The sequence below is a fragment of the Rosa rugosa genome, chromosome 1 (genome assembly GCF_958449725.1).
Source record: "Rosa rugosa chromosome 1, drRosRugo1.1, whole genome shotgun sequence".
Lineage (NCBI taxonomy): Eukaryota > Viridiplantae > Streptophyta > Magnoliopsida > Rosales > Rosaceae > Rosa > Rosa rugosa.
This window is the reverse complement of record NC_084820.1, coordinates 32,900,027-32,922,717: the sequence shown is the minus strand read 5'-3', so window position 1 is coordinate 32,922,717 and position 22,691 is coordinate 32,900,027. Positions and strand designations below refer to the sequence as shown.

The following is a 22,691-nucleotide window of genomic DNA, read 5'->3' as shown; positions in this document are numbered from 1 at the left end:
TCTTAAAAACGCACTCACGACTAATTAATTTGCTAAGTATTATTTCCAATAAAAAAGTAACAGTGAAGTCTCTCCTCTCGAGTATAACCTCATATCTCTTCTTACCTCTAGAAACTTGAAATGTGCAAGTCAGAGAGCACAAGGCATTGACTTTATCTGACGAGCACAAATTGCCAACACTGCTTCATACATGAATAACCTTCATCACTAATAATTACAGGGTATAAAATGTACAAACTAGATCGATCTGTCAAATTAATTACAAGGGTCTTTTCATAAAACATTACATTACTACTTGCACTATTAAACATAATTACTAACATCATGACTTTCAGGTCAAGCTCATGAATTATTACTTCCAACCGGTTCCAATGCTCTTCATGACAGAACTGGGTTGAGAAGAGATCTGTGTCTCACTCAAGCCCTCTAATGAGAATACTTCCCACCCAAACTCTCTCAAGTAGGTGACATAAACTTCTGGGACATGCGCAACTTTCCAATAATCATTGCCATGCTCATGTGGAAGTAGAGTCTTGATTAGTTTTTCTGGCATATAAAAAAACTTAAGCAACTTTAGTTTGATGAGATGTTCAATGCCTGATGGGACTTTCTCCAGTGATTTACAGCGCCGGATGATTAGATTTTCAATACAAAGCATTGTTCCCACCTCCATCTCTATGCATCGAAGTTCATCAGATTTATCGAGGCATAAATGCTTGAACTTCTTAAATCCGCCGGCTCCAAAACATAGTGTGTCTCCTTCAAAAACCTGACACAACTCAAGATGTACTAGATTGGGCAAATACTGAAGGAATGCAAGTGGATCATCCCTTAACCTGCTCCATTTCAAATACAACTTGACGAGGCTATGGAGAGAAGGTATCCAGTGAGGTAATGCTTCCAGTCTGCCTCGCAAGTACAAATGCTGAAGCAATAGAGGAGGAGAACGCAGGTGCTACAAATCAATGATCTCGTCTTCTTCCACTGAAGTTATGGACAATGCATAAAGTTTGGACAACTTTTCAATGGATGAAGAAAGAGCCTTGCCATCTTTTTTCCTCATCTTAACAATGCCTAACCTTCTCAACTGAACTAGTTTCCCCAGCTCTCTCAATAATGCGCTGCCACCTTGGTTCACCTCAATGAAACATAGCTTTTGAAGGGATTTCAAAGCTCCTATTTTTGCAAGGACCTTAAAACCATATGTTGAGTGAAAATCTTCGTAAGGAACAAACTCATAATGATATACCAAGAGATAGCGCAGATGTTGGAGTTTCAGAATTTCAACTGTAACTTGAGAATGCTTAAGATCCAAAGTTTCCAGGTTCTGAAGCTTCCCTATAAATCTTGGAATGGTTTTTACCCTGGTATCTCTCAAGCTCAGATACTTTAAAAAGTAAAGATTCACAACTTCAACTGGGAAAACATTTAAAGGTGTACTTTGCAAATCTAACACATTAAACAGCACAAAGCCGGCTGGGAATAGTCTTTGTAGTGATGGCTTCTCAGCAACTGTGAACATAAAAAAAGAACGTAGTTGAGAAGCACACCTGTTTGTCTGAACATATTGCAGTGTGTTATGTATTGACAGGCGACGGATTTTTTCTGGCAATGTTACATTCTGCTCTTTGGCTTTTGTGGCAAAGTTCTGACTTCTTGTCCTGGAGGTGATAATTTCGCGGAAGAGATCATGGATACGAAATTTTGTGACCCTTCCATCAGTTGTTGTCTCTGCTGCTTGAATCATGCTCCTATTCAATAGTTCATTGAGGTAATCCTCTGCAACCTCTTCCAATGTCTTTCCTTGTTTTTCTTCAATGAAGCCCTCTACCATGCATCCATAATCGAATAAGCCTCATATGCTTAATTAGATGGTCCTCTGGAAAGATGCTCAGGGACAAGAAGCACGATTTTAGATAGTATGGTAAATCATTGAAACTGAGTGAAAGTACTTTCTTCAAGTCCTGCAGTTTGTCATTACCCTCAATTTCAGCCCCGAGACTGTGGCCAACCATTTCCCACTCATCAATTCTGCGCTTATCTTTAGCAGCCAGAACTCCACTAATTGCCACAATAGCAAGGGGTAGCCCCTCACACTTTCTCAGAACATAGTTACAGATTTTCTCTAAATGAGGAGGGCAGGAATTCCCTTGGAATGTCTTCTTGCACAGGAGCTCCCATGACTCCACTAGGGGCAAGGGCTTCAAAGTATAGACTTCACCTCCAGATTCCGTGCTTGTTGTGGAGGCTATATCTGCGTTTCGAGTAGTTAGTATCACTCTGCTGCCGTAAATATAATTAGGCAGTGCATACTTCAAGGCATCCCATCCATATAAGTGCCACACATCATCCAAGACAATGAGATACCTCCTCTTCTGTAGGAAGTCTTTAATTATTGTTTTCAGCTGGTTGGTATTCATGCTATTGATTTCTTGTGGAACTGGACTTCGGATTGCTTGGTGGAGCTGTTGAACGATGTCTTTGAGAAGTTCCGCTAGCCTGAAAGACTGAGTAAAAGTGATCCAAGCACGTAATTTGAAATGTTTCTTCACTTCTGCTGCATCATAGACTTGCTTCGCCAGGGTAGTTTTCCCCATTCCTCCCATTCCTGCCACAGAAACTACCTCACGTCCACAACCACCATTGACCAGCCTCCCAACCATCTGCTTAATAGGCTCGTCTATGCCCACTATATCAATTTTCTCTAGAAGTAAAGCATCACCTCGATGGTCCTCCAACAGGTAACCTGCACTTTTGGAGCTTGAGCCTTGTTCAGCCATATTGAATTTGTGGCGGAGTCGCTTATGAACCTCAGAGATTTTTTTGATCCTGGAGTTTATGGCTTGTAACTCCGAAGCAATTCGATATCGAGCTTTTGTATTCTTGATGCAGCAAGAAAGCTTATGGATTGAACCATATAATCCCTCCCCATGATCATGTGCTTGCAGAAGGGTAAATTCATCAAGAACATCTTCACTTTCGTGAGCAATGTCTCTTAGTTGTTTAACCCATACTTTGAGCTCCGCATCACTCTCTTCATATGCATCAGCAACCCTCAGGAAAGCCATCATGCGCTCCAGTTCCTCTTAGATGCAAAATTTCTTCCCTAACCCCCCTCAAAAGTTGCAACTCATTTTCGAAAAGAGGTGCAAGCTTGTCAAGTAGAAACTTTACTGCACTCTCCGCCATTATATTTTGTATCGATCTTTACTCTCTTTGATTTCCCTTTCTCCTTCAACTGATACTTTTGAGTTCAAAAAGTCTGATTATATAGGCGAATTGAAACTCACAAAATATACAAGAACAATTGCAGATACCTTTCTGTGTATGTAACCAATTAAGTGGAAGAAGTAACAGCAATTGACTTTTCATGTCCTTATGCATGCAAAGCAGTGAGATTGTAGAAATTTCTGAATCATTGCTCCATGCAGTTAGATGATGTGAAGGAATCTTCCCACAAAATTAAACAATTTTCATAAGTCCAGTTTTGTGGACCTTGTAAGGTTCACGGTCTTTCCCTTGGTGATCAACTCATCCACCAGATCATTTCCTCTCTGCAATTGCCTATAAAGAATAGCATGACTGCGATGCTTCAGACAACATGTAATATCTAAATCTTACGCAATGAAATTAATTTAAGGGTTGATTTGATCAACACAAAAGATGTAAGATGAAAGTGATCTCTCTCATCTCATCACCTAAATAAATGATGACTCGGAACAAGTTGATCAACACATATTTGTATTTACAATATTTGGATTCACTTGACAACTTGTTTCCAAATGAATACAAAAGGTAACCAATTGCTGGGATAATTTCACTTGACTAACTGCCTCTTTGTATATTAGAAACTCTAAAGTCCAAGTCAAAACACACAATTAGCCTTCCCTGGAAAGCCTCATGAAAGTGAATGCAAATTGTACGTATATAAATAAGTATTTTTACATCTTGTCTGGAAACATATATAAATAATGAATTGATTTCTTTTTTCAGTAGAATATGTTTCAAAAGTCAAACTCTTACTAGCTAGATAGGTAATATGAGTTGCTTCGTCTACTGCACCTGTTAATAAAACATCCAAGCTAGCATGAAAGATATACCCTCTGGACTAATATAGCTAGGTGGGTATTTTAACCTCAACATTGTCAAACACTCACTAATTAAGAAGTAAAAATCAACTCTGAAAAATTACCAAGTTGTTTTACGATACTTATATAGGAAAATGTTGGCACCCAATCAATTAAGGAATAAATAAAGATATCGTTTGTGGCAGTTTAATAACTTCTATCAGTTCTTTACAAGCAACAAGGTACAATAACCAGAATGAGGAGAAGTACTAGTTTTCTTGACATACTCACCTGAGATGTAAACAAGAGGGATTATGTGCCAGAAGTACAAACATACATACACTAAAGTCAATCATTTGTGCATTACAGTTTACTTTTGGGGCCGATCAATGAATACATTACAGTTATTAAATGACAAAACATATCAGATTATCTATCTTCCTTTTACCCAAAACAAAAGTATTCAAAAGGTTCAGTGCAGCAAGGTTACAGTGACATACGCGTGTATCAGATTCTTTTTTTTGTTTCCTTTAATAGTTGAGGGGTTAGAAGTTGGTAGTCCTTCATCAAAAGTAGTCTAATACAAATACAAGGTGATGTAAGTTTTGAATAATCTTTTTAAGGCTAGCTGCATAAATCTTGAGATTAGTTACCATGCCATCTGCTAACTTCTTGCGGTCACATCAAGGGATCGAACAAAACATTTCCTCGAAAATAATATTGCACCGTTCACAAATTTAACCAATTGCAAGTAATATGATTTGGAGTCTAATCAAGGTTTTATCCATTTAGTTGAATATGAAATGTAGACTCTTTATTCATATTTCATGAAAGTCTGAAGATTTTATTAATTTAAGACTTTCTTACAAAAGTGAGAGAACATAAAATATATGTGGCCTCGTTAAAACCTTTTCCGGGTAAAACCCAATTGGGACAAAATGCCGGACAAAGAAAAGAGTACCACACGTTGATATACACAAAAAATTAAAACAAAATTGACTGACATTGTTGTCAATTAATCTTAACGTACAGCGAGCTTTTCATGCCAATACCAGCTACGAACACCATTGCATTTCACTCCAAAGGAAGTTGTTCTCCTCAGGACTAAAATTGATCATTGACTCCAACCAATCTGAACAATCTTCATCAGCTGTCTTCTGTTGCTCATCAGTTGGGACCTCTACCAAAGACTCAAGCCAGTACGCAGCATCCTGCAAGCCAATCGATCCACCACAAACATTATTAATTGCTTCCAGATGGATCAATGCAACAATTTTCCGACAAATATGGCATATCAGTGCAACCATCAGAGGCCACAGACATGGATGATGTGGGAGCATAAAGAAGGGTGCTGTTTACCGCGTTATCTTCAGCCACATCTATATTACTACTTACACAATTAAGAACTGGTTCTTCCTTCTCTACCGTACCCATTTCTTCTACCATTTCCTCCCAGAGAAAATCTTCCTCCAGCAGCGGATTAAATATTCCATAATAGTCTACAAATGAAGGCCCTGATGATTGCCCCTCGGATGCTAATTTTTGGAGTCCACCATTCTCCTCACCTTGAAGGCCAACTGCTTCAGCTTCTGATGAGGGTGCATTATCATCTTCAGAGCATTCCAATGACTCTTCTAGTTCAGCTGCAAATGCAGCATCATCTTCTGATGGCATTGTTGGTGGTGCATTATCAATGGATGGCACGGTTCGTTGTCGCTTCGCTTGCGGCTCAAGCAACACTTCTTGCTCCCTATTCGAGTTTTCTCCATCATCACAGGCATAATTGTTTTCAAGAAACTGTTCCTCTTCACGTTGCTTTCTCTTCTTTTCAATCTTGGTTTTGGGTTCATCATTCTTTCGTAGTCGACAAAGAACACAGTCTTTCACCTTTTGTTTCTTGTCTCTGAGTGATCGATCAAGGTAGAACTCGTACAAGATCCAACAGCCGTTGTGCACCGAGTCTTCATTCTTGTAAGTATATCTTTTCTTTAAGCCAACAACACAACCAGAATCAACATATCGTACTGGCTTGCCGGAGTCGTCCCCCTTCCAGGTGCCACTTCCAACATTCCGGCGTATGCGCTTGTCTGTGGAACTCATCTTCTTGTGTTGGGTGAAGAAGTAAATGTCCTTATTGAGCCTCAAGTCGTGTGGTCTTCTGGCCTTGAAGGTCTCCCATATCTCCCAAGGTTCTTGCTGACCGTAGAGGTCGCAGTCGAACACCACGCGGTTTCTGCCGGGCACGTTCTGTCCGCTCAACATCGGCTTGAGGTAAAAGAGAACTAGTTCATCGTCCATGGGGCAGAACCTCTGGCCAGGAAGTTGATTGCCTCTGCTCTCCTCCATTAGAAACTCTTGCTGCATGTTTCTCTTGCTTTTCTTGCTTTTGGAAAGAATTGTTTATGGAAAGAAGACGAATAGCTAGGTTTTGATGGATAGAATTGTTTCTGGTTAGGGTATTGATGAGTTAGTTTATAGAAAGTTATGGCTAGGGCTTTAGATGAGTTTTGCTTCAAAGAAGATGCGAGTAGCTAGGGTTTCGATGGATCAATTTATAGAAAGCAATGACTAGGGCTTCAGATCTACTTAGAAAATATGAGAAGGTTTCATAATTCAGATGGTCCAATTTATAGAAACTGATGACTTGGAGGCTAAGGAACCTCCTTGAAAGTAGGGTTTCCTTCATATATTACGTGGAGCAATTGGATTTCCAAATCATAGACGGTTTCTATTTTTCTTTCCGTGCATGCGAACTCTTGCTGCACGTTTCTTTCTTTTCTTGATTTGATAGCCAATGGTACATCTCAACTAGAATCGTTTCTTTTGATTTGGCAGAGGAAAAATTTGAGAAATTATGCCATATTTTGTACTTGAGTAATGATTAGTTAGTCGGAATTGGAACTATCAAAATTGTCAGTACAATCAAATCTATGCCAATAACGATATGGGTAATGAATAAATATGGGATCGATGAACCTTGGATTAAGCTCATGAACATTCCTACCAATATTATACCTTACAAGATCTCTCTAACGGACTGTTAAACTCATTGTGGAGAATTGTGAAGTTTTGATGATTTTGGATGGAAAGGACTTTGTAATCAAGGGCGAAGGCACTAAGGGGCACATGTAATATATAATCCCACAGAAAATATATATAGGACTATACGATTTTCAGTCTCACAGTATTTTGTGGAGTGCAGAAGTATTCAGTAGCGGAAACATCTTAAAACCAAGATTTATTATCAGTCTTTTGTCATCTGTTAAAGTTCTGAGTACAATAGCTTTGACTATTGTAGTTTCTGAGTTATGATGGAATCAAGTTGTGCATAACAATTTTCTTCTTGTTGCATGCTGTACGTTTCTTTTGGGAATTCAAGCAAAAGAAGTTCATGAGCTCTCTTATATTTATATTGTTCTGGTTAGAATTATATTGAGTTTTGGACAGAAATAAAAGACATATGGCAATGACTACCAACTTGAGGAATGTTAGAAATGAATAATTTTATCTTCAGCGATTTCTATCACTAGTTCAATGAAATTTCCTTTTCTCAAAAAAAAAAATAAAAAAAATAAAAAAAAATCAACTTGAGGAATGTTAGAAATGAATAATTTAATCTTCATATATCGTCAAGAGAACTGATGTTGAGTCGATCTCCACCTTATTAGCTGGGAGGCTGTCTCTAGACCTAGAAGTATGGGGGGTTTAGGGGTTAACAAACGGCAAGTATGAACCAACCCATGCTTGCCAACAGAAGCTGGAGATTAATGCAGAAAGATCAAGGTTTATGGGGCAGAATTTATACTTTTATATATAGAGATATGTTCATATATGATACTTCTTTATATTATAACTATTTTTTTGATTAAATATGGACTTCATTAATACTAGCTTTGAGGTAATAACACTCATAATAAGAGCGCTGCCCCTTCAAGCTCTTGCATCAAAGTTTACATCACATAATTAGCCAAGATGGACCAAGCTCTTGGCAATACATCGATTGACTAAGCTTAAAGCTCTCCCAGCTAAGGCATGAGCATTAATCTGGTTCTTTTTCTTCCGAACATGCTTCCAAGACACTACCACTAGTCTCCCTCCAACTTTCTAACTTCAACCCTGACTGCACTAAGATCCAAACCTTCATAATCCAATGGATTAATCACATTCAAAGCATCTCCAATTACTTTAAACTTCTTTATTATCTTCTAATTAAAAAAGAAAAAAGAAAAAAAAGTGCTCCAGTACATGCTCTGGGCCTAGCCTCTGGGGTGGTGTTTGGGGCTGAACTGTTAAGACAGGGTTCGCAACAGAGAATTTGGAATGGTGCTCTAGTAAATTTTTGGAATGATAAATGTTCTGACCTTGGAGCTCTGAGACAATTTGCTATAGATGCGAAGTATATATGTTAATGAGTAATGACAGTGCTTCTGTTCAGGATTTTCAGCAAAATGGTACGGTAAATGGATTAATGGAATGTTGATCTTTTAAGAAATTATCTTCCTCGCCAGGTTATAAGTCATATTACATGCACAACTGATTCCTTGGATCATTCTAATGACAAACTCATACGGGGAAGTACATCTTCTGGTAATTATATCAAGGCCAAAATCATTGTGACTTTAGATGGCAGGAAATACGGTCCTTTGCAATACCAGCTCCTAAACTGAAGACATTTCTTTGGATTATTGTTTTAATGCTCACAGGTTAAGGATACATATTGCAAACTCTACTAACTGTAGTCTTTGTCTTTAGCACATGGAAAAGTTAGGACGCTGCTGTTATTGTAGAAATGCTCAACAAGTCTGGCATGCTGTTACCATCCCTATTACAATGCAGAATACTTTTTCCCTGGGTTAGAAGGAGTGGATTATTGCTAATTTGAAGCAACATAGGTGCTTTTTAGAAATATGCAGTGGAATACTTTCTTTGTCTTGTGCCGCTGGTTATTTGGACATGAAGGTGCAAGAGGATCTTTGACCCTACTTTTCATGTTCCTCATAATATTTTCTGAAGTCATTATGAATTATGCAACTGAATGGTGGAACTAAAATTGTAAACCTGTAGTGCAAAAGAGTTTGCCGATTAAATTGAAATGTTGGAGTAAGCCTGGGGTGGGAAAGGTTTAAGCTGAATGTTGATGGCTGTAAGTCTTGCTGGTTTAATTGGTGCAGGAGGCATCATTAGAGATGAAACAGGAGAGTGGACTAATGGTTTTATGGCCAATGTTGGTACTAGCTAGGGAAGTTATACAGGCTGAAGCTTGGGGCCTTTACAACTTGCTCTAAGTCTGCATATCCAACGTACAATCCAACATCTTGAGGTGGAGTCTGACTCTGCAAAATTGATTACATTTTGCAAAATGAAGATGTCAAGCTGCATCCTCTAGGTACCTTGCTCCTTAACTGTAAGCAGTCGATGGAACAGTTTGCTACACTGCTGCTCAGGCACATTCATAGAGAGGGAAATGTGGTGGCTGATTTTCTCGCTCAGGAAAGTGTGTGTGACGCTGTGGGTGTATGTACTTGTAGTACCCCTCTGACTCTGGTGATTGAAACTATTCTGGATAACAATTTAGGTGTAATATCCTGTTTTCCTTCATTTTGGCACCTTGTAGTGGAAATTCTTTTAATAAAAAAAAAGGGTGAGACAGGTTCCATGTTTTGAGCAGCAAAGTGAGGCACTATGTTCTGTTTTACTTGTATGAGTTTTGGTGGAGGGTGTAGGAAAAGCCAGAAACAGTTTCTCTCTCTCTCAATCTCTCTCTCTCTGCCGAAACCAGCAACCAAAACAGAGCATTCCTTCTCCAAGCTGGTTCTCGCTCCACAGGACATCAATTGACCCCAGACCACGTCCCACGCCTTCACCTCTTCCTTGCCCAGCTGACGGTGGTAGCCTTTTGCAGGCTCTTGAGCCGTACACGGCGGTGGAACACGAGGCCAGTTTGAGCTCGTTTTGGTTCCAAGCTTGATATCTCAAGCTACCGGCCATCAATCCTCACCAAAATTCATCCTCGAGTTCGCCTCAACCTCCAGAATCTTCCAGAAGTGCCCTTTCACTGCCGCGCTGCGCGTGGTGGCTGCTGGAAGCCAGACCCGATCAAAATCGAAACCGAGGTATCGACCTGGATATCTCGAGCTACAGACCACCATTTCTTGTGATTATTGAATTGAGGGGATAGGCTTGAGTTTCTGAAAAAATCTACAGAAGGAATCGAAGCCATTGGTGTAATTTTTTAAGTCGAACTCAAGCTCGCCGGATTCCGGAAATTTTCCGGCCACCGTGACTATTTTGGTACTTTTCGACCTCTTCCCGTTATTTTCTGATCTTGAGCTAGTTATGAAACATGATCAGCATGTTAAAATGAAGAAGTTTGTAGTTGACTACTTTTGCATCTGAGGTGATTGACCGTCGTTGACCGCCGCGTTGGCCACCGTCTGACCTCCGCTTGTGGCGGCGCGTCGGACCTTTTTTTGAGTTTATATTATCTGGACGATGGTTATTTTAGAAAAAGTGGATAAATAGTGGATTTACGTTTTGACGTTACTATTTAACATTTTTACTTTTTTATTCGGTTTAAGATCTGCGAAGATCAGACCATCGGTTTTACTTCAAATTTTAATATGTTGATCGTAAGACTGGCCCGATGACTTTGTGAGGTCACGGGCAAAGATCCGACCGTTGGATCTTCGTATAATTGTGAAATAGTGATTTGGAATGCGATTCGTGAGAATCCGACCGTCGGATTTTCATAAAATTTTGTGGAGATGTTTGTAAGGACGATTCAGGAAGATCTGACAGTTGGATCTTCATGATAATTTGGGAGGATGATCCTAAGGGCGATCTGTGAGGATCCGATCGTTGGATCATCGTTTAATTACGATCCGACCGTTGGATCATCGTTTAATTTCGATCCGACCGTTGGATCCTCGTTTAATTACGATCCAACCGTTGGATCATCATTAATTTAGAATCCGACCGTTGGATTGTAGTATTTGTGTGGTTTATGAATGATTTGCTAAGTTAAGATCGTAACTGATTAGGTGACTGACGGTTTGAGTTGGTGGACGATTGTGAATCGTATTTTGAGCTGCTAAGAAGACGCAGCAGGAATATCGAGGTGAGTAAATCGCACATGGTTCATTTACGAACCGAAATTCGGTGATTTAATTTAATTGTGAAATTGTGGAAATTGTTTTATGAAAATAAATATTTGTTTTAAATTATATGGACTTGCTCAACTACGGTCCATAGGTAAGTAAAATGTATTTAAACTATAAAAATGAATTTCTTGATTTTAATGCATGTGAATTATAGTGAGTATTAGTAATCATTCCTGAGGGAATGATTTTGTATATAAATATTTACGAGGAATAAATATTGGATGGTGTGACATTGAGTGAAGTATTGATATGGTTAAATGAGTTATTATTCGAGCATTACTCTTTAGAAGATATAATTTATCTTATATGTTGAGTTGATTATGATAAAGAGTAATTGAGTAAAGTGCGATAGTTGAGTCGTTGAGATGAATTAAATGAGGAGCCGAGTGAATTGAGGTTTATCTTATAGGTTGAGTTGATTATGATAAAGAGTAATTGAGTAAAATGCGATAGTTGAGTCGTTGAGATGAATTAAATGAGGAGTCGAGTGAATTGAGGCTTATCTTATATGTTGAGTTGATTATGATAAAGAGTAATTGAGTAAAGTGCGATAGTTGAGTCGTTGAGATGAATTAAATGAGGAGTCGAGTGAATTGAGGAAAGCAGTTATTCGTAAGCGTGAACCTTGGCCCAGGTGACACATTACGATTCAGTTAGAGCTCTAGTCTGTCTGCCTTTGTACTGCTTGGGGAATAACCTTGAGTTATTGTATGCCCTTGAGTACACTATACTGCTAGGGGGATAATGTGAGTTATCGTATGCCTTAGAGTATAATATACTGCATGGGGGATTAAAATAAGAATCGTATGCCCATGAGTATATCTTTGTATATTGGAGAGAGAACGTGTAGTTGTGTTGTAGTGGTCATTGTGAGATGTGAGTTGATTGATGCTTGAAGTGACGTTGTACACTTCAATTATTATGCAAAAAGAAAATGCTTGAGTTGATTTGATTACTATAAATCGTGCAATCCTTTCATTTACTCATACGAGCTTTGCAAAAAGCTTACCGGGTTTTGTGTTGTTGCAATTCCCGGTACACTATTCAAGCGGTGTAGCGGGTAATCCTACAGGTCAGAAGAATCGGGAAGGTGATCGGGCTGCTTAGAGTAGTGGTATTTGAGTTTCAGCATTATTGTGAGGTTGTTATGCTCATTTGAGCTTACATTTAAATTTGGAGAGAGTGTGCTGTAATAATAAACTCTTGAGGATTTGGTTTATGTATTATTGAGTGATGTGAGGTGTGTTTATTTCTGAGAAAAAAATTCAGAACGTTATTTGATTAACTTGTTTAATTCATGTTTCGGATTTGAATTTACTATTCAAAATTCGGGGTGTGACATTAGGTGTTGCCAGGCCTGGCAAGGGGGGATTAGCAATAACCACCCTGGTTACTTTTTTCTTTTTCCTCTTTGTTCTGGGATTTTTTCCCCTATTGAACCAAAAAAATAAAATAATAACTGATGTTGATGATTACAAACTTGCATTTCCACAAGTATGATTCAAAGATTAGAGGAACTGTTTTGTTGCTCTTGATGTCACCGCAAGAAGTTAGCAGATGTTAACCAATCTCAAGATGACATTTTTAACATACATTATTCAAAGCTTAACACCTTGACACCTAGTAAGTTTTGAATAATAATTGTTTTCGATCATAGTTGTTTTTCAGCAAGGTTTGCTCGCTCTACTTTCTTCAAGTTCTTTTTCATTCTCATTCTTGACTAAGTATGGATGGTAAGTAAATTTTCAATGAAAAAAAAAATTAGATGTCAATTGTACTAGAAGGCAATAGTGAAGCACCTAAACATCTGTAATTCTGGTTGACAAGGCATCCACTATAGCCAATTAATTAAGTTTTCCTGTAGAAGATGAGAATGATATGATGCAGAATTGCAGGCATCTAATTTCCAATTCTAGTGTAAGAATTGCATGGTCCAACTACTTCAATATTCGGTATACAACACATGATAAAAATTTTGTGAGATTGCTAAGATCATCTGGAATCTGAAGAACACTAACCTAAGCATTGCGTTTGCAATGCTACATGAAGTAATGGCCTCTTCCAAATGAGTGAACCACTAATTGTATCCCATTAGAGTTTGACAGCATAAGGTGTCAGGATATTATTACCAGAGATGACAAAAAAAGGTTATATGTAAACCAAAAGAGAAAAACAAATCTGAATCCTTTCTAAGGTTGTATACTGCCCTTGTGAAACCGAAATTCATCATTCGCCAGTTGCAATAATAGGATAGTGAGACATTTATCTGCGTGACAGACCAACTATGGTATACAATTGCACTATAATGTACTCAGGCGACACCTATTTCTACCACAAACTGAGTGGCATGTTCATAATGTAGCACACTCATAGTGCACACTCTAGTGATGTGACTGAGTCGTGAGTGCTTTAAAACAATGAGAAAGAAAGGAACAATTTGTTCGAGTAAATGGCTACTTTATTTGTATCGATAAATGCTGTCCTTTATTTTCCTTCAGCTTCTCCAGTAATTGTGAAAACAGTTTGTAGGATTAAAGGGATATATGTATCGATAAACACTGTCCTTTATTTTCCTTCAACTTCTCCAGTTATAGTTCATTGTTTATACTACCCCCAACAACTCAAAACTGGACGGCAAGAGCAGCAAAGTAGCTAATTGACTTCCTAGCTAAAGGCGGGGAAAACACTTTATTATGTAAATATCAAGAAAAACAATGTAAATAACTAAATATAGAACAGTTAGCATCTTATCATGATACTTGGAATCAAAGTCAACACCAATTCAAACTGTTGCTGTTTCAATTTCCACATAAAAAGTATCCATACATTACAGGGTACCAAAGAACTACACTTGCTAATCCAAAACAAAAAGTTAGGTATAAGAAGGCAATTTTCCATACAAGCAACTAAATTTTATGAAGTTAAGAAAAGAACGGAACAATTGCCACATTAGGGATATTTAGAAGCCAATCACAGACATCATAGAGCCTTACCAAGAGGGTTCATCAACTTTCTTTTCTTATTTTCCAGTAGACCATTTGCCATTATTTACTAAACCATGAGCTGCCTAGTACCATTTTTGATGTCCAGACATCAAAAATTAATAACGCCGATCCTTTCCCAGAAAAATTTATCTGCATAAAGAGATTTTAAGTTGTTAGCCTGATTGCTACTGCAGCATTCAAGACCAAAATTTTTTACATTGTGAATACTCATTTTTAAGTACTTGGTATACCTTGTGACATATTCGGAACCATGTAAGGAGGACTGCTGAGTCAGGAGGAGATGATTGATTATTCACTGGATTGACACATCTTTCAAGCAGCTTAGCTGAGGAGAGAGAAATGAATTTAAGGCATACGGAGAGCATAACATTAGAATAACTCAGGCGGAGCGAATCCGGAAAGATTGCCTCAGTTCGGATTGTTCTCTGCAACTCGGGAACATGAAGTTGGAATCGCTAGTAATCGCGGATCAGCATGCCGCGGTGAATATGTACCCGGGCCCTGTACACACCGCCCGTCACACCCTGGGAATTGGTTTCGCCCGAAGCATCAAACAGCTGGTGCTCACAATTGATTCATATCAACTTTATCATAGCATGTAACAGGTGATTGCAGCCTCTTATCATAGCACAGCCTCATCTTTCAACATTGTTTTTAAGATGGATTGAAACCTGTTGTAGTCCTCTTCTTGTCTGCTATATATCAAATAAAGGATGTAGGGAACATTGTTTGTGTCCAAGTATACAGGTTGGTACTATTTACATGTGCTTTTGAGTAGGAAGACAAACCCATGTGGTTTCTCACAAGCTAGTGTTCCTACTTGGATCCCATCTCAGTTCCTCTTCACCAATCATTTCATGTAGCTGATGGTTTTCCACATACCATTTCTTCATCTATATATACACACATGATCGGGTTTATTAGCAAAATCAACTCCTCTCCTTGCAAGCATCAAATTAAGCTTTCTCTGCTTCCCAAGTCCTTTGAATTCTTTTCTTCCTTTTTTAATCATTTATCTAGAAACCATGGGTTTCCAATTGCCACGAATCGCTAGCACAAAGACATCAGCTATCCCGAAAGGCTGCTTTGCAGTCTATGTTGGAAAGAACCAGAAGAAACGATTTGTGGTTCCATTATCATATTTGAACCAACCTTTGTTTCAGGATTTGCTGAGTCAAGCTGAAGAAGAATTTGGATACCATCATCCAATGGGCGGTATCACAATTCCTTGTAGTCAAGACACCTTCCTTGATCTCACTTCCCGCTTAAGTGTGTGAAGGAAGACTAAGGAAGTGGATCTTGGATCCAAAACCTCCTCATTTCGAAACTCGCTGCTGAATCAAGATAAAGACGAGTCTATGCTTGATCATCCAACTGAATGGACTCGCACCTGTTCAAAGAAAACTTCAGCAATGCTGAAGTTGCCATTGAGCTGAGCAGGAAGATACAAAATTTGTGAAGCGGACAAGTGGCGACATCATCTGAGCTCTCTATATCAAGGATCCAATTTTGTATTCACAGTTAAAATTCTGTGTTTCAATTCCTTGTAAACTTCTTTATTGCTATCAAGAAAAGTTAGGGAATACATTTCAAATCCTCATCAACTTCCTTTATTTATTTATTTTTTTCATTATTTTCTAGCCCCTTCTGGCCTGATTACCTCTGCAACATCAAAAACCAAACATGTGACTGTGATGGTTAAATGGATACCTAGTTTACCTACTTATATGGTAATATGACATGGCTATACTTCTGGCAAATAGAACTGATGATTTCATTGAAGTTTCTCACTACACCTTGCCATTCCTAACTCAGCTAAGACCAGCTCCATCATTTAAACTGCATACAAGTAAAGAGGACTTTCTAATAAAATAATAATAAATAAATAAATAAATAAATAAGTAAATAAAAATGATTTCTTGCTAAGGGGAAACGCAAGAATAACAATAGCAAGTCTGTAAACTTTCTAAAGTACCTGACCAAAGTCGGAGGTGCAGCACTCCATAAATTCATAGTTTGCAAAGAATATGAAAATCAAGGACAACAATCACTTGAGTAATTATATTTTCAAAGGAACATCCATGTATAATCATGATGAATCTGCAACATGAAAGGTAGAGGCAGTGAATAAGGCATTAAGGAACAGCTGAACCACAGAGATAATAGGAATAAATAGAAAGTAGAGGATCAAATGACAGAGCCAAAATTGTTGCATATATTTTTCACTTGTTGCATTTTACAGCAAGAAATCTTTCAATTGCATTTTATCTACTTCTATTTATTCCTATTATCTCTGTGGTTTAGCTGTCAGGAAGTGGATCTTGGATCCAAAACCATCCGCAAAATAACAGAGCCAAAATTGTTGCATATATTTTGCACTTGTGTGAGTAAACCGGTTTCAAAACCATTTCAATAAGAGCATAATATCAAAAAATATAGAAACTGAAAAACAAAAAAAACTCAGATGCCACTTCCATGAAGAAAAGAACGAGAGAAAACAAATAGTAGACAATGGTATCTTGTTTCTCAGGTGTAAAGAGTGGCAGGTCAACTGAAACTGTAGACAACTACCTCAAAGATCTACGGGCCGGGGGGGGGGGGGGGGATTGGCGATGAGAAATAGTAGATAAATGCAATAGAAAGATTTCTTGCTGTAAAAAGGATAGAAAACTGAATTCTGGAGTGCATGAAAAGAGTTATAATCTTCCCTTGAAAATTAAGTACTAGCAGGGCAATGACACTACAAATTCCATGATTCATGAATGCATAATTTCTCATCACTGGTATTACGTACAGTGAATAGCTTGAACTGCTCTTCAAATATCTAAATCATTACCTGTGCTGTTTTCTTGTCATGGTCGACCATCAATTGACTTTTCTTGATTGACTACAAATGAGAAACTTCCTCAGCATGAACCAGCAAAACCACATGCTAGGCTCGCTTGGTGAGCCAACAAATTCTTGTCTGTAAAGAAACATTATTCACCAGTGCTAGGTAGAAGTGCAAGTCTGAATCATGGCTCTTATGAGTCTTTATCTAATATGTTTTATTAGACAGATACCTCACTTCTGGTGGCACCTGTATTGTCTGTCAACTCAAGGAGGTAGGGAAAGATGTTTTTAAAAAGGAACAGCAAGCTTATGCATATGCTGGGGATGAGTTACATGAACGGCAGGACAAACCCATGTGATTTCTTGATTTGAAACAAGCTAGTGTCCCTCATTGGTGCCAATGCTAACCACTCATTTCATATAGCAGAGATCTTCCACACACCCTTTCATCATTTATATATAGACATATGACTTCAGGATCAGTAACTCAACTCTTCTCCTTCATTAAACATCAAAGCTTCCTATCTTTCCCAGATCCTTTCAACTCTTTTTATTGTTTATACACTTGGGAATATAGAAGCCATGGGTTTCCGGCTACCTGTAATTGTTAGCTCCAAGAGAAGTCTTGCCCGATCTTCATCTAATGCGAACAAGACAGCTTCAAAGACCTTAGATATCCCAAAAGGCTACTTTGCGGTCTATGTTGGAGAGAGCCAGAAGAAGCGATTTTTGATTCCAATATCATACTTGAACCAACCTTCATTTATGGTTTTGCTGAGTCAAGCTGAAGAAGAATTTGGATATGATCATCCCATGGGCGGTATCACAATCCCCTGCAGTGAAGACATCTTCCTTGATCTCACTTCCCGCTTAAGTGTGTGACTGAAAGATGAAATGAAAATGGGATCCAACTTCAAATTCAAAAGGCATCAGAGTTTCAGAACATGCTGCTGAGTCAAGATGAAGAAGAGACAAGACTATGATGGGTCGTCAACTGAATTGACTCACCTCTTTACTGAAGGGAAGGATTTCTAACTCTGAAGCTGCTACAGAGCTGAAAGAAACAAAATTTATGAAGCAGACCAACGGCAACGCCATATGAATTCTCAAAAACAATTCGTCCGAATATCACAACTCCATTTTTGAGTGCAAAGATAGTGAAATTTTGTCTTAGTCCCATTTAAAACTTCTCCGAGGATCACATCCTGGGAATATATAATACAGTCCAATCCTCATCAACTGTCTTGTCTTATTTTGTATTAAACCATTGCCAGCATATACTAAATCGAAGCATAGTTTTACAACAAATAAACCAACTGTCTAGTTCTAACCATGACTTACCTCACACCATTTTGACATCCAGTTAAAATCCTTTCTCGCTAAAATATATCTCCAGAATCAGAGATTTTAAGCTGTTAGCATGATTGCCACAGCAGTATTGAAGACAACTTTTGTGTAATATGGATAACTCATAAGTTGAATTACTGGTCCAAAAAGAAGACTCCATAAGGAGTCTTCAGACGCACAAGCAAAGATGGGTTGTCTGATTTTCGTTATTCGAAACAAGAACTAAACTAAATGTAAAGAATACTCCATAAGTTCAAATAATCATAATAACTCATCAAACAACAAGTGCTCTGAGCTCACAATTAATTTATATCCACTTTATCTCGAATGATCGAAGTCCAACACTCAATTCAAGCACTCAAACCTAAGTCGCCTACGTGCATGGCAGACCTTGTGACGTATTCGGAACCATGTAAGCAGGACTGCTGATTGGACGTAATATGTCCATTCTTCACATTCCTCGTCTTTGTATACATATTCCTCCTCTTAGGTCCAACTTTTTGCTCAAGCTTGGTGATAACAAGCCCAAAGCATTTTGAATGAACTAATTTCTTTTTTTGACTAATCATATTCACCATTAATTTTTCCTCCCCTTCAGTTCCCAGGGTATGTCAAAGGACAACAGATGAGCAGGTAGTGGTAACAGCAAATCCAGATAACTAAACGATAAGCAAGCAATACTTATTTGAACATTCGCTTTCATTAGTTATTAGGGGATTCTTTTCTAATAGATGGAGTTCATTCTAATCATTATAGAATCAATGTTCCTTATCTCCACTTCTGATTCTGAAGTATTCTAATCAGTACCGGCCTGTCTGATTTTCTCCTCATGCTGGACCATCAAAATGAACTTTCTAGACTGATAAAACAAAACCAATACTTCCTCAGGTTGTTGAAACAAGAGAGATCGGAGATTGTACAATAAACAAAGAACGTAATGCTAGGCCGGCATCATGCTCCCATTCAAGATATATAGCAAGACTATAATTCAGCACCACCAATTCTAGTTGTGGCTTGTGAGCAGCATTAATCATCAATGTTGGACAGAACTGTATGTCTAAAGCCTGCTGCATCTTTTCATGGATAGAAATTTCACTTCCGCTAGTCGCTTTCTTGTATTTTCTGTATGGGGTGTTGGGAAGGCATGTTTTTACAATATTGGACAGAGTTTCTTCTGTAGCATAGTTATGTGAAATTGATGGGAGGATGCTACCTTACGAGAATGGCAAGACAAACCCATGTGATATCGTGATTTCTCACAAGCTAGTGACCCTCATTCGAGCACTAATTTAATGTACCTTCTTCACTACTTACATGCTTCATGAATGTAGCTGATGACTGCAACCTCTTATCATAGCCCAGGCTTATCTTTCAAAATAGATTGGTAGATCACTTGAAATCTGTGGTAGCCCTCTTCTTGTCTGCTATATATCTAAAGGAGGTAGGGAACAATGGTTATATCCAACTATGTAGGTTGGTACCATTTATATGTGATTTGAGTAGGAAGACAAACCCATGTGGTTTCTCACAAGCTAGTGTTCCTACCTGGAGCCCATATCAATGCCTCTTAACCACTAATTTCATGTAGCAGATGATTTTCCACATACCATTCTCTATATATACACACATGATCAGGTTCATAAGCAAACTCGTCAACTCCTCTCCTTGCAAGCATCAAATTAAGCTTTCTCTGTTTCTCAAGTTCTTTGAATTCTTTTTATCCTTCTTTGATCACTTCAGTATACAGATACCATGGGTTTCCGATTGCCTCGAATTGCTAGCACAAAGACATCAGATATCCCAAAAGGCTACTTTGTGGTCTATGTTGGAGAGAGCCAGAAGAAACGATTTGTGGTTCCAGTATCATATTTGAACCAACCTTTGTTTCAGGATTTGCTGAGTCAAGCTAAAGAAGAATTTGGATACCATCATCCAATGGGTGGTATCACAATTCCTTGCAGTGAAGACACCTTCATGAATCTCACTTCCCGCTTAGGTGTGTAAGTAAACACTGATGAAGCGGATCTTGGATCCAAAACATCCTCATTTTGAAACTCGCTGCTGAGTCAAGATGAAGAAGAGGCTTCGGTTGATAATTTGATCATCTACTGAATCAAATCACTCGTGTGGAGGGGAAACCGGCCTGATGTATTCTTAAAGCTGCTGAAGAAAGATTTCCAAATTTTGAAGAACCAAATCGCATCTTATGAAGCAGGCAAATGTGAACATTGTATATACTCTCTAAGAAATTAGTTAAAAGTTCATGAGACTCCAAATTCTGAACTCAATGACAGTCAAGTTCCATCTTTTTACTCCTCTATAAAACTTACTTGTTCCCTAGAAAATATGGGAATGAAAAAGAATATATATCAATTCCTGATAAACTTTCGTGTCTAATTTTTCATTATATCATTATCTTCTTCTAGCGATATAATTACCAAATCACAGCATAAGTTGAGAAGGAAATAATACTTGATGATATAATGGCTCATCTGATTTTTCATAATGGCATCCTAATAGAAGATGGTGTCTTCGATTAGACACATCAATATTAACATTACCATTAAAATATCTGCAGATACAGCCAGAAACTGTCAATATAGTAAAGGAAAATATTGTAGGAGATGAGAAAATAAGAAAAGAAAAGTAAGAATACAATAGCTTTCTGTTTTGATCAAGGGTAACGAAAGAGAGAAAACCAAACCTGGAAATAAATAAAGAAGTGCATATAAAGCTCTTTCCGTTGATGAAGTTGGGCAATTCATCTGTGGTGGCATTTTCAAGTACAGATCAGCTGCATCCTGCTTGACAATAGAATTAAAAACTAGTAAGCAGGTAATGGTACTACAATTTACATTGATGATGTAAACTAAAGAAAATCAATGCAGCAAGTATCCACATTGATATATTGCAATGTAATAGATAAGAGTATTGGTAAATTTTTAGATACCAGGCTAACAGCTCAGAAATGACTGGCTGAGCTACTTTACTAGAATTTCACATCTCAGTTGGAAAGAAGAAAAGAAAAAAAACTACAGTAATTTCTAGACAGACATAATAAGTTGAATTTCAGTATTACTTGACTAATTTGAAGTCTTTTCTGGAATTTTGGACTTTAATACATGGCTGGGAAGCCCAGTCTTTCCTTTTGGTTGAGATTATTAACATCTTCAAAGTTTATGATACAAGTAAAAGGAGTTCACATTCTCCCAAAGAAACACACATAGACTAGGCTCAGTTTACAAAGATGAATACTATGTAAACAATACGAGCAGCTCAGAAGGACTGGTTGGGGAAAGTTGGTTATGAACTTGGTTGGTAACAAAATGTATAAAAAGTACAGAAAAACATCTAAAAATAAGGGAAGTCATCTGAGTTGCATTCTTGAAACCTAAGTAATCAACATTTAGAGAATTTCCAGTTCAAACAAGGAAACAGCATTAATAATATATATATATATATATGTATAATATATATTATATATTTGTGTGTGCATATCTGGATATGTACCTGTAATTGTCCAAATTTCTTAATGGCAGGTAAAAAGAGTTGAGTAAATAGCTTGAAACTCATTGTAAATCAATACTTGGGATGTTTTCTCGTCATGGTTGACCATCAACTGACTTTTGTTGCTTGACTAAACAAAATGAAATAATTCCTCAGCTTGTTGGAAGTGGAGATCAGAGATATCATACATGAAGCAGCAAAACCACATGTTAGGTTGGCTTGGTCATCCACCAATTCTTGTCTGCAAAGAAACCCTACACACCAGCTTAGAGTAGAACTGCGAGTCTGAAGCCGGGAAGATATCTCACTTCGAGTGGTCCCTGTCCTGTCTGTCAACTCAAGGAAGTAGCAGAACGACAGTTGCATATGTATCTGCTGGGGGATGAGTTATGTGAAGGACAAGACAATCCCATGTGATTTCTTGATTTGAAACAAGTTGGTGTCTCTCATCAGTGTGCCAACTTAACCACTCATTTTGTGTAGCAGATGATCTTCCACACACCCTTTCATCATCTATATATACACACACAAATTAATCGATCAGGAACCAAGTCTTCTCCTTCATAAACATCAAAGCTTACTCTTGTTTCCTCATCCTTACAAGATTTTTCATTGTTCTTCCTCTCAAGAATATAGAAACTATGGGTTTCCGGCTCCCTAGAATTTCAAACACCAAGAGAAGCCTTATTCGATCACTTTCTAATGGAAACCAGACAGCTTCAAAGACCTTAGAAATCCCGAAAGGCTATTTTGCAGTCTATGTTGGAGAGAGC

The 22,691-nt window shown here is 38.0% G+C and overlaps 2 protein-coding genes, 1 long non-coding RNA gene and 1 pseudogene across 3 annotated transcripts; 1 reads left to right on the top strand and 3 right to left on the bottom strand.

The window, feature by feature from the left end:
* Window positions 1–113: 113 nt before the first annotated feature.
* LOC133735627 (disease resistance protein RPM1-like) lies at window positions 114–3,403 on the bottom strand (annotated as a pseudogene).
* A 1,719-nt stretch (window positions 3,404–5,122) lies between these two features.
* LOC133726404 (NAC domain-containing protein 2-like) lies at window positions 5,123–6,431 on the bottom strand. The gene is made up of 2 exons (XM_062153951.1): window positions 5,427–6,431; window positions 5,123–5,278 (listed from the first exon to the last, which is right to left on the bottom strand). Exons 1-2 carry the CDS (start codon window positions 6,429–6,431, stop codon window positions 5,123–5,125), a joined length of 1,161 nt encoding a protein of 386 aa, XP_062009935.1.
* A 7,549-nt stretch (window positions 6,432–13,980) lies between these two features.
* Window positions 13,981–15,247, bottom strand: LOC133724698 (uncharacterized). The gene is made up of 2 exons (XR_009853918.1): window positions 14,463–15,247; window positions 13,981–14,361 (listed from the first exon to the last, which is right to left on the bottom strand). It is a non-coding gene; the product is annotated as an uncharacterized LOC133724698 (long non-coding RNA).
* A 1,830-nt stretch (window positions 15,248–17,077) lies between these two features.
* Window positions 17,078–18,303, top strand: LOC133724694 (auxin-induced protein 15A-like). The gene has a single exon (XM_062151512.1). The coding sequence runs from the start codon at window positions 17,647–17,649 to the stop codon at window positions 17,944–17,946; it is 300 nt and encodes a 99-aa protein (XP_062007496.1). The 5' UTR covers window positions 17,078–17,646; the 3' UTR covers window positions 17,947–18,303.
* Window positions 18,304–22,691: the final 4,388 nt, after the last annotated feature.